The following is a 12,500-nucleotide window of genomic DNA, read 5'->3' as shown; positions in this document are numbered from 1 at the left end:
ATTATGCCTCATTAGTAGGTATATTTGAGGTCATTTAGTTTCCTTTAAGTCCTCTTAATTCAATTTATATCTCATGACACGTACACTATCTGTATGTAATATGGCTTTTAATTTTTTGCGGCTCCAGACAGATTTGTTTTTGTATTTTTGGTCCAATATGGCTCTTTCAACATTTTGGGTTGCCGACCCCTGACCTATGCTATCTTAGCACAGAGGTGTACCTAATGTTGTGGCCACCTGTACTTCACTTTACGTCCATTTACGCAGATCCAACATGGGTATTTTGACAATATCTGCCAATTTATCGTATTCTAAGTAATCATTACCGCGTTCCCGCCCGTTCATTTCAGTTTCAAGTCCCTGGAAAAGCGCGTTAGGAAGACTTCCCTTGTCAACATGGCGAGGAAATCCCTCGGCCATTTCCGGGTGCGGCGCTGGTCAGCTGACCTGCTGTGAGCCAATCACAAGCGGAGCTGGGCGTAAACAAGCGCTGGGGTTTTAAAAGGCGAAGTGGCGCAGTGAGAAACATGACTGGGAACTGAAGACTGAGGTGAGTTCTTCTCTTTTTGTGGTGACCCAATTTATCAATAATCAACATGACAGTCTGATTATACATGTTTATAGCGTTATTCTATATTCTTTCCTCCAAAAAAGGTTTTACTGAATTAAAATACACTATTTATAGTGTGGCACTATTTGAGTGAAAACGATGTCAAAACGGATTATGGCAAGAATTGAAAAAAATCAAAAAAAAAATCATCCTTTATTTATTAATTATAAAGAATATAAATATTACTTCTATTTACGCCAAATTGAAAAATATTTACTTCTAATTTTTTAAAATGTGTTTGACAGACATGAGGATAGCACAAGTGAAAAGCAGACAGGTAAGAACACCTTGACACACACACACACACACACACACACTAGTAAAAAGCAAGGTGACTCACCAGCAGAAAGACAATCGCAGTTACATCATGTTATTTATCATATCCTGAACTTGCACGTCTGGTTGGATGAGTTTTTTTTAGCAGCTTCTGTCTGCCAACTATGATGATTATTCATGTTGTTTTTCCCCATTAACAAGCATTCAATCACACTTTATTTATACAGCACTTTCATGTACAGGCACCTAAAAAAATTGTATTAAACATACATTTAAAATAGTTTAGTATACTAGTTTAAATTTATAGTTTAAAATCACAATTCTAGTTTAAAACCATAGTTTAAATTTATACTTTCAAATCCTAGTTCAAAATCCGAGTTCAAAATCTTAGTTTGAAATTCTAAAATCTAAAATTCTAGTTCAAAATTATAATTCCAAAACCCAAGTTTATTTTTGTTGTTGTTTTTAAAATCAGAATTTTAGTTTAAAACCCTATTTTAAAATTATACTTTCAAATAGTTCAAAATCCAAGTTTTAAATTGTAGTTTAAATTTATGGTTTAAAATCTTAGTTTAAAAATATATTTTAAAATCCGAGTTTAACATTATAATTCAAAACCCTAGTTCAACATTTTTGTTTAAAAGCACAACTTTAGTTAAAAAACATATTTTAAAAGTATACTTTTAAATCCTAGTTTCAAATTCTAGTTAAAACGTAAAATTTAAAATCTTAGTTTAAAAATCTAGTTTGAAATCTGAGTGTAAAATTCTATCTTAAAATCCTAGTTTTAAATTATAATTCAAAACCCTAGTTTAAAAATTGTTGGTTAAAATCACAATTCTAGTTTTAAACCATATTTTAAAAGTATACTTTTAAATCCTAGGTTCAAAGTGTAGATCAAAAATTTTGGTTTTAAATTATAGTTTCAAATTCTAGTTTAAACTTCTGTTTTAAAATCCTAGTCTAAAATTATAATTCAAAACCCTTGTTCAACTTTATTTGTTTAAAATCAGAACTTTAGTTTAAAACCATATTTTAAAATTATACTTTTAAATCCTAGTTCACAATCATAGTTTAAAATTGTTGTTTGATATCAGAATTTTAGTTTAAAATATATTTTAAAATTACACTTTTAAATCAGTTTCAAATTCTAATTAAAAATCCTAGTCTAAAATTGTAGTTTAAAATTATAATTCAAAACCCTCGTTTAATTTTTTTGTTTAAAATCACAATTTTAGTTATAACTTTTAAATCCTAGTTCACAATCATAGTTTAAAATCTTAGTTTAAAATTTAGCTTAAAATCCTAGTTTAAAATTGTTTGAAATCAGAATTTTAGTTTAAAACATTTTAAAATTACACTTTTAAATAAGTTTCAAATTCTAATTAAAAATCCTAGTCTAAAATTGTAGTTTAAAATTATAATTCAAAACCCTCGTTTAATTTTTTTGTTTAAAATCACAATTTTAGTTATAACTTTAAAATTATACTTTTAAATCCTAGTTCAAATTTCTAGTTTAAAATCTGAGTCTAAAACCATCTTAAAATCCTACTTTAAAATGATAATTCAAAACCCTAGTTTGAAATGGTTGTTTAAAATCACAATGCTAGTTTAAAACCATTGTTTAAAATTACACCTTAAAACCCTAGTTAAAATTGTTAAAACTTTAGTTTAAAACCATATTTTAAAATTATACTTTTAAATCCTAGTTAAAATTTCTAGTTTAAAATCTTAGTTCAAAATGCTAGTTTAAAATCTGAGTCTAAAACTCTATCTTAAAATCCTAATTTAAAATTATCATTCAAAACCCCCGTTTGAAATGTTTGTTTAAAATCACAATGCTAGTTTAAAACCATTGTTCAAAATGACACTTTTTAAATACAAAAAAGTGTATTCAACCCAATTGTGGGTTTTAAAGTCCTAGTTTAAAACCCTTGTTTGAAATTGTAGTCTAAATTTTAAATCTAAATTTAAAAATTAAAAAAAAAGTTTTTTTCAAATATAAAAATTTTATAATTTTAAAAAATTCTAAACATTTGTAAAATATGAAAATATTTATAAAGTTGTAGTATCTTATAAAATATGTACAAATAAAATCTAAATAACACATGAAGAAAACCATAAGATTGAAAGAATAATATTACATAACATTGTGAGCAGCAGCTTTTGTTTAAGTCCTAGTTTGAAATTGTATTCTAAATTTAAAGTCTCTAGTTAAAAAAAAAATTTTTTTTACAAGTATAAAAATGTTATAATTTTAAAAAATTGTAAACATTTGTAAAATAACAAAATATTTATAAAGTTGTATGAATGAATGATGGGTTCCCACTTCTCTGTGAGCGCTTTGAGTATCTAACAATAGAAAAAGCGCGATATAAATCGAATCCATTATTATTATTATTATTATTATTATCTCATAAAATGTGTACAAATAAAATCTAAATAACACATGAAGAAAACCATAAAATTGAGAGAATAACATTGTGAGCAGCAGCTTTTGTTCTCGGCGTGCTTGACTCCGCGCCAACAAAGTCCTCTTCCTGTTTTCAGAGTGTGTCCAAATTCACGTGCGTAAAACGAGTGGGTAAACAGAGACGCTGGTTTTGCTCGCCTTACCCGCGTGGTGTTGACGTTTCCTGAAAGCTGAGCCGTCGACACGCGATCAGAGACGCTCACGTTGCCTTGTCCTCCACGCAGGACACCTCTGGGGGGCTGTGGGACTCCGTGAAGAAGGCCGCCTTCGTCATCGGCTCAGGGATCTTGTTGTTGGCGGCGTTCGGCAACTCGCTGACATGGTAGGAAGTCATTACGCCGTCTGTAACGCTTCTGTCCGCTGGCGTGTGAGGTCTACCAACATCGGCGCCTTCTAGAGCAGTGGTCCCCAACCGATTGGTACCGGGCCGCACAAGAAATTTAAAAAAAAATTAAAAAAAAAATAAAATTTTTTTTTTTTTTTTTTTTTAATGACATCAACATAAAAATCACAATATATACATTATATATCAATATAGATCAATACAGTCTGCAGGGATACAGTCCGTAAACACACATGATTGTATTTATTTATGTAAAAAAAAAAAAACAATTTTTTTTTTTTTTTTTTTTTTTTAAATACACCCCCCACCCCGGTCCGTGGGACACATTTTCAAGCGTTGACCGGTCCGCAGCTACAAAAAGGTTGGGGACCACTGTTCTAGAGGGCCGCAGGGGTACTCTGTTGTAATACCCTTTTCCACCACTTGGGGCAGTAATGACAATACCAAACAAACTGAAGAAGTCTGGAGCTAAAGTCATAGAAGTTTCTTAAGGGCAAAAAATATGACTAAAGTGGCAACGCTGTATTTTAATTTGCACTGAGATTTTATCAAGAGTTTAACATTTTTTGTATCATTTAATATTAATTTAGTTCCTTCTTTTGCAGTATAGTTGATTAGTATTTATTTTTGTAATCAGCCTGACCTAAGCCTCGATAACAATCTTTGTGATTAACGCATGCTTCATTTCATTTGTTTACAGGTTTATCCTGTTAAACCGCAAGTAGGTTAGACATAATTATTGAATAGGATTCAAATCAAGAGTATGATGAATAAGTGGTAATACTCGAGTGGGCCCCTAAGGAGTGGAAAAGTTGTCAAAAAGGTTTGGAACCCCTCCTCTAAGTAATTAAGTTGCAATTTTCAACACCAACAAAGTGGGAATGCTTGGGGGAAAAAAACGCTCAAACGTAAAGTACGGCTCCAGTTTTCTAAAACTGCGCTAGCTTGATGCTAATGTACATTGGATTTCCCATAGACAGGCTTCTATTAGCATTATATTCAAGATGGCTCATTGTCATATGCACAGTTAAAGGCCTACTCAAATGAATTGTTTTGATTTAAACGGGGATAGCAGATCCATTCTATGTGTCATACGTGATCATTTCGCGATATTGACATATTTTTGCTGAAACGACGATAAAGTTCGCAACTTTTGGTCGCTGATAAAAAAAAAAAAGCCTTGCCTATACCGGAAGTAGCGTGACGTCACAGGAGGAAGGACTGCTCACATTTTCCTATTGTTTACACCAGCAGCGAGAGAGATTCGGACCGAGAAAGCGACGATTACCCCATTAATTTGAGCGAGGATGAAAGATTCGTGGATGAGGTACGTGAGAGTGAAGGACTAGCGTGCAGTGCAGGATGTATCTTTTTTCGCTCTGACCGTAACTTAGGTACAAGCTGGCTCATTGGATTCCACACACTCTCCTTTTTCTATTGTGGATCACGGATTTGTATTTTAAACCACCTGGGATACTATATCCTCTTGAAAATGAGAGTCCAGAACACGAAAATGGACATTCACAGTGACTTTTATCTCCACGACAATACATCGGCGAAGCTCTTTAGCTACGGAGCTAACGTGATAGCATCGGGCTTAACTGCAGATAGAAACAAAAGAAATAAACCCCTGACTGGAAGGATAGACAGAAAATCTACGATACTATTAAACCATGGACATGTAAATACACGGTTAATACTTTCCAGCTTGGCGAAGCTTAACAATGCTGTTGCTAACGACGCCATTGAAGCTAACTTAGCAACGGGACCTCACAGAGCTATGCTAAAAACATTAGCGCTCCACCTGCGCCAGCCCTCATCTGCCCATCAACACCCGTGCTCACCTGCGTTCCAGCGATCGACGGAAGGACGGAGGACTTCACCCGATCATCCGTGCGGTCGGCGGCTAGCGTCGGCTAGCGCGTCTGCTATCCAAGTCAAAGTCCTCCTGGTTGTGTTGCTGCAGCCAGCCGCTAATACACCGATCCCACCTACAACTTTCTTCTTTGCAGTCTCCATTGTTCATTAAACAAATTGCAAAAGATTCACCAACACAGATGTCCAATTTTGAGATAAAAACAGAGCTTTTTTGTATTGGATTCAATGGTGTCCGAATACTTCCGTTTAACTATTGACGTCACGCGCATACGTCATCATACATACACGTTTTCAACCGGAAGTTTAGCGAGAAATTTTAAATGTCACTTTATAAGTTAACCCGGCCGTATCGGCATGTGTTGCAATGTTACGATGTCATCATTGATATATAAACTATCAGACTGCGTGGTCGGTAGTTGTGGCTTTCAGTAGGCCTTTAAGCCACGCCCCCAATATAGTTGTCCGGTTGGAAATCGGGAGAGGCACTGAAATTCGGGAGTCTACCGGAAAATTCGGGAGGGTTGGCATGTATGGTCCCGAGGAATTTAAAGGTTTTCACCCTGTCCACCTCTGCCCCCCTATGTACAGAGGTGTGTACTGTTCACTCCTTCACCGTGGGTCAATAATCATCTCCTTGGTCTTGTCTGTGTTCAAGGAGAGATTACTATCCTGACACCAGGCCCCCGGTTCCACTACCTCCCTTCTGTACGCTGCCTCAGCTCCCATAGTATCATCTGCAAACTTGATGATGTGGTGTTGTTCTGGGAGGCCACACAGTCGTGTGTGAAGAGGGTGTACGGAGCCTTGGGGGGGTCACCTGTGCTTAGAACCTTTGTGCCTGATGTCCGGTTGCCGACTCCGGTTTGTGAGAAAGTTCAGGACCCAGTCAAAGAGAGACCAGCAGTGAGATTTTGTGGGATGACCGTGTTAAAAGCAGAGCTGTAGTCGATGAATAATAGCCTGGTATAGGTGTCCTTACCCTCTAAGTGGGTGAGGGTGGTGTGGATGACGGTGTTGACTGCATCCTCGGTGGACCAGTTCTGCCGGTAAGCAAACTGTAGAGCAGGGGTCACCAACCTTTTTGAAAGCAAGAGCTACTTCTTGGGTAGTGATTAATGCGAAGGGCTACCAGTTTGATACACACTTAAATAAATTGCCAGAAATAGCCAATTTGCTCAATTTACCTTTAACTCTATGTTATTATTAATAATTAATGATATTTACACTTAATTGAACGGTTTAAAAGAGGAGAAAACAGGAAAAAAAATGACAATTCAATTTTGAAACAGTTTATCTTCAAATTCGACTCTTTAAAATTCAACCGAAAAAAAAAAAGAGAAAAACTAGCTAATTCGAATCTTTTTGAAAAAATAAAAATTTATGGAACATCATTAGTAATTTTTCCCGATTAAGATTCATTTTAGAATTTTGATGACATGTTTTAAATAGGTTAAAATCCAATCTGCACTTTGTTAGAATATATAACAAATTGGACCAAGCTATATTTCTAACAAAGACAAATCATTATTTCTTCTAGATTTTCCAGAACAAAAATTTTAAAAGAAATTCAAAAGACTTTGAAATAAGATTTAAATTTGATTTCACAGATTTTCTAGATTTGCCAGAATATTTTTTGGGGAATTTTAATCATAATAAGTTTGAAGAAATATTTCACAGATATTCTTCGTCGACAAAACAGACGCTAAAATGAAGAATTAAATTAAAATGTATTTATTATTCGTTACAATAAAAAAATTTTTTTTACTTGAACATTGATTTAAATTGTCAGGAAAGAAGAGGAAGGAATTTAAAAGGTAAAAAGGTATATGTGTTTAAAAATCCTAAAATCATTTTTAAGGTTGTATTTTTTCTCTAAAATTGTCTTTCTGAAAGTTACAAGAAGCAAAGTAAAAAAAATTAATGAATTTATTCAAACAAGTGAAGACAGAGTCTTTAAAATATTTTCTTGGATTTTCAAATTCTATTTGAGTTTTGTCTCTTTTAGAGACAACAAATTAATTAATGAATTTTAAAAATTAATGAATTTATTTAAACAAGTGAAGACCGAGTCTTTAAAATATTTTCTTGGATTTTCAAATACTATTTGAGTTTTGTCTCTTTTAGAGACAAAAAATTAATTAATGAATTTTAAAAATTAATGAATTTATTTAAACAAGTGAAGACCGAGTCTTTAAAATATTTTCTTGGATTTTCAAATTCTATTTGAGTTTTGTCTCTTTCAGAGACAAAAAATTAATTAATGAATTTTAAAAATTAATGAATTTATTTAAACAAGTGAAGACCGAGTCTTTAAAATATCTTCTTGGATTTTCAAATTCTATTTGAGTTTTGTCTCTTTTAGAATTAAAAATGTCGGACAAAGTGAGACCAGCTTGCTAGTAAATAAATACAATTTAAAAAATCGAGGCAGCTCACTGGTAAGTGCTGCTATTTGAGCTATTTTTAGCGGGCTACTCATCTGGTCCTTACGGGCTACCTGGTGCCCGCGTTGGTGACCCCTGCTGTAGACGGTCCAGTTCGTCCGGGATGGTCTTCTTGATGTGTGACATGACTATCCTCTCGAAGCACTTCATCACTATTGGGGCGAGTGCAACAGGGCGATAGTCATTCAGACAGGTCACGGTGTTTTTCTTTGGCAGGGGCACGATGTTGACCTTTTTGAAGAAAATAGTTGTTTTGTTTTTATTTAGCACGTTTGCGTCTTTTTGTGCTAGTTGAACAAGCTAGCTCGTCCTCCTCAGGCATCTTCAGAGGTTCTGGGGAGCGTCAGGAGACTTCTGGCAGAACTTGTGGAGCAAACTTTCTGTCACCTTTGAGGGTCACAATGAAGCTTTATTCTACATGGGTAAGTCCTTTTTTTTTCATCCTCTAAAGTAAGAGTAAACAAACCGGTAAGTGTCGGGTAAATTACCGCAGCCAAATGTGAGCAATCCATGGAGGAATGCGTCTCCGTGCCAAACCTTGTTGTCATGTTTCAATGGAAGGACAATAACTACATGAAGCAATTTCTAAATTGCTGAAGCTAAACCGACACGCCGATGGAATGTAGAATGGATGTAAAAATAGTATGAAAGTTACAATGGTTTAAAAGTTAAAGAGCTTCAAATTCTATAGGTTGGTATAATTAGGATAGTTAGCATACTTCAAGAGGTTACTAAGTAACAAAACCTATGATTTTTAGCTCTAAATACACAACATTAGCTGAAATGCTAGCATAAAAAGTAAGCATGCTAACAAGGGGAACAGCTAGCAAACTTCCAACATGGCGCCAAGTAACCAAGTCCGTGATTATTCGGTCAAAACATACAAAATTAGCGAAAATGCTAGCATGCTAACATTTTATGCTAATGTTAGCAGGGGAACCGCTGGCATACTTCTAAGATGGCGACAAGAAATATCTAGGTTTAAACTTACAAAATTAGCTAAAATAGCAGCGTGAAGCATTAGCATGCTAACAAGGGTACACAGAGCATACCTGTGTTTCTAAGATGGCGACGAGTAAGGAAATCAATGATGATTACGTTGAAATATGAATGATTAGCTTGAATGTTTGCGTGCTAATTAGCATGTCAAAAAGTGAGGGGCTAGCATACTTCCAAGATGGCGCCAAGTAACAGAATGCATGCTTATTAGGTTAAAAAGTACAAAATTAGCTAAAATGCTAGTACAAAACATTTGAATGTTAACATTAGCATGCTAAAAGGGGAACAGCTAGCAAACTTCCAACATGGCGCCAAGTAACAAAGTCTGTGATTATTCGGTCAAAACATACAAAATTAGCGAAAATGCTAGCATGCTAACATTTTACGCTAACGTTAGCAGGGGAACCGTTGGCATACTTCTAAGATGGCGCCAAGAAATATCTAGGTTTAAACTTACAAAATTAGCTAAAATAGCAGCGTAAAGCATTAGCATGCTAACAAGGGTACACCGAGCATACCTGTGTTTCTAAGATGGCGACGAGTAAGGAAATCAATGATGATTACGTTGAAATATGAATGATTAGCTTGAATGTTTGCGTGCTAATTAGCATGTCAAAAAGTGAGGAGCTAGCGTACTTCCAAGATGGCGCCAAGTAACAGAATTCATGCTTATTAGGTTAAAAAGTACAAAATTAGCTGAAATGCTAGCATACAACATTCAAATGTTAACATTAGCATGCTAAAAGGGGAACAGCTAGCTAACTTCCAACATGGCGCCAAGTAGCAAAGTCTGTGACTATTCGGTCAAAACATACAAAATTAGCTAAAATGCTAGCACGGGACAAGCGGTAGAAAAATGGATGGATGGATAGCTAGCATGCTAACATTTTATGCTAACGTTAGCAGGGGAACCGCTAGCATACTTCTAAGATGGCGTGTAGTAACAAAATCCATATTAGTAGGCTAAAAGATACATAATTAGCTTAAATTCTAGCATACAATGTTAGCACGCTAACAGATAAATAGCTAGCATACTTCTGTAATGGCGCCAAGTAACAGAATCCATGCTTGTTAGGGTAAAAAAATACAAAATTAGCTAAAATGCAAGCATAAAACATTAGAATGTTAACATTAGCATGCTAACAGGGGAACAGCTAGCATACTTCTAAGAATTTACTCTCTGGAATAATTGCATTTAAGTCTGTTCATTTAGCGCTCTGTATTAAATATAAAACACAGATCTGGTGCTGACATTTTTGAACGTTTCTTTTCAAGCGTTGGAAAGTTTTCTGCTCTCTCGCCACAGGGACCATGCTTGTGCCCACTGTGGTTTTTTGGGGTTTCAACGCTCTGCTGCTATTGGTGGACACCACAGGAAGACCCGCCTTCATCACACGCTACCGCGTCCAAGTGGACAAGAATAATCCGGTAAGTTTTTGCTAACAGGAGAACAGCTAGCATGCTTCTAAGATGGCGCCACGTAATATAATCCATTTATTGGGTTTAAAATGTACATATTTACATAAAATGCTAACATAAAATGTTAGCATGATAACAGGGGAACGGCTAGCACATTTCTAAGATGGCACCAAGTAACAAAATCCATTATAAGGTTAAAACCAACATAATTAGGTAAAATGCTAGCATAAAATGTTAGCATGCCAACATTAGCATGCTAACAGGAAAACAACTAGCACCTTTCTAAGATGGCACCAAGTAACAAAATCCATTATTAGGTTAAAACCAACGTAAATAGGTAAAAGGCTAGCATGAAATTTTAACATGCCAATATTAGCATGCTAACAGGAGAAAAGCTAGCACATTTCTAAGATGGCACCAAGTAACAAAATACATAATTTGGTTAAAACCAACATAATTAGGTAAAAGGCTAGCATGAAATGTTAGCATGCCAACAGGGGAACAGCTAGCATATTTGTAAGATGGCACCAAGTAACAAAATCCATTATTAGGTTAAAACCAACATAATTAGGAAAAAGGCTAGCATAAATGTTAGCATGCCAACATTAGCATACTAACAGGAGAAAAGCTACACATTTCTAAGATGGCACCAAGTAACAAAATTCATTATTAGGTTAAAACCAACATAATTCGGTAAAAGGCTAGCATGAAATGTTAGCATGCCAACATTAGCATGCTAACAGGCGAACAGCTGGCACATTTCTAAGATGGCACCAAGTAACAAAATACGTAATTTGGTTAAAACCAACATAATTCGGTAAAAGGCTAGCATAAAATGTTAGCATGTCAACATTAGCATGCTAACAGGAAAACAACTAGCACATTTCTAAGATGGCACCAAGTAACAAAATACATAATTTGGTTAAAACCAACATAATTCGGTAAAAGGCTAGCATAAAATGTTAGCATGCTAACATTAGCATGCTAACATTAGCACAGCTAGCATATTTCTAAGATGGCACCAAGTAACAAAATCCATCATTAGGTTAAAACCAACATAATTAGGTAAAAGGCTAGCATAAAATGTTAGCATGCTAACATTAGCACAGCTAGCATATTTCTAAGATGGCACCAAGCAACAAAATCCATCATTAGGTTAAAACACACTGCACAATGCTAGCAAAAAAATGTTAGCGTGTTAATATTAGCATGCTAACAGGGCAACATATTCTAAGTTCATAAAGCATGTCAATTATAACGGACATAAAAATACTAAATCATTTATCCGTAATATGGTAAGCAAACGAAACACATTGAAACCCACCGGCTAGCTCCATGCTAATGTACATTGAAAATCTCATAGACGCGCTAGCATGTTAGCACGTTAGCCATTTTGAAGACCTCAAACTGGGAGAATGGACCAACTGTAATATTAGCTGAGGTATGATACGCATGAAACACTTGCAGGCAAACATGGAATAAAGAGTAACAGAACAAGTTCAAAGTGTGTCAAAGTCCGACGTGGCACGCGGCGGAGATAACATCGTAAGGAAAACACGATAAGTGTCGTAATCTCTGAGCTTTATCAGAGTATTGATTGTTTTTATCCTCAACTCGCTGACACTTGGAATGGAAAACAGCCTCAGCTCTTTTCTCTCCACATAAACAACACGTTAGCGACATTTGTGCTCACAGGAAGTTGCTCACCCGCCACAGTAAGAGCGCAAAACAACACAAAACAAGGGATCAATCATCGGTGTAGGTCACGTTCAAAAACTGGGGCATGTGTTCGCAGTTAGGGTTCAAAGTTCAAAAGTCATTTGGTCGCATTTGTTCCCAACTAACAACATATTTGCCAAATTAAATCTTTTATTTGTGTTTTTGACATTGACACTTCCTCTGTGAGTGACAACTTTTATTTGTGTTTTTGACATTGATACTTCCTCTGTGAGTGACAACTTTTATTTGTGTTTTTGACATTGACACTTCCTCTGTGAGTGACAACTTTTATTTGTGTTTTTGACATTGACACTTCCTCTGTGAGTGACAACTTTTATT

At 35.2% G+C, this 12,500-nt stretch overlaps 1 protein-coding gene across 1 annotated transcript in view; it reads left to right on the top strand.

The window, feature by feature from the left end:
* Positions 1–430: 430 nt before the first annotated feature.
* Positions 431–12,500, top strand: part of faxdc2 (fatty acid hydroxylase domain containing 2) — a 20,523-nt gene continuing 8,453 nt past the window's right edge. Inside the window, exons 1-5 of the mRNA XM_062049107.1 lie at positions 431–550; positions 856–887; positions 3,584–3,681; positions 8,343–8,446; positions 10,330–10,451. Of these exons, the coding sequence (XP_061905091.1) occupies positions 858–887; positions 3,584–3,681; positions 8,343–8,446; positions 10,330–10,451 (354 nt within the window). The 5' untranslated portion in view covers positions 431–550; positions 856–857. The remainder of the gene's footprint in view (positions 551–855; positions 888–3,583; positions 3,682–8,342; positions 8,447–10,329; positions 10,452–12,500) is intronic.

The sequence above is a fragment of the Entelurus aequoreus genome, linkage group LG05 (assembly GCF_033978785.1).
Source record: "Entelurus aequoreus isolate RoL-2023_Sb linkage group LG05, RoL_Eaeq_v1.1, whole genome shotgun sequence".
NCBI lineage: Eukaryota > Metazoa > Chordata > Actinopteri > Syngnathiformes > Syngnathidae > Entelurus > Entelurus aequoreus.
This window is presented reverse-complemented; position numbering and strand designations above follow the sequence as displayed.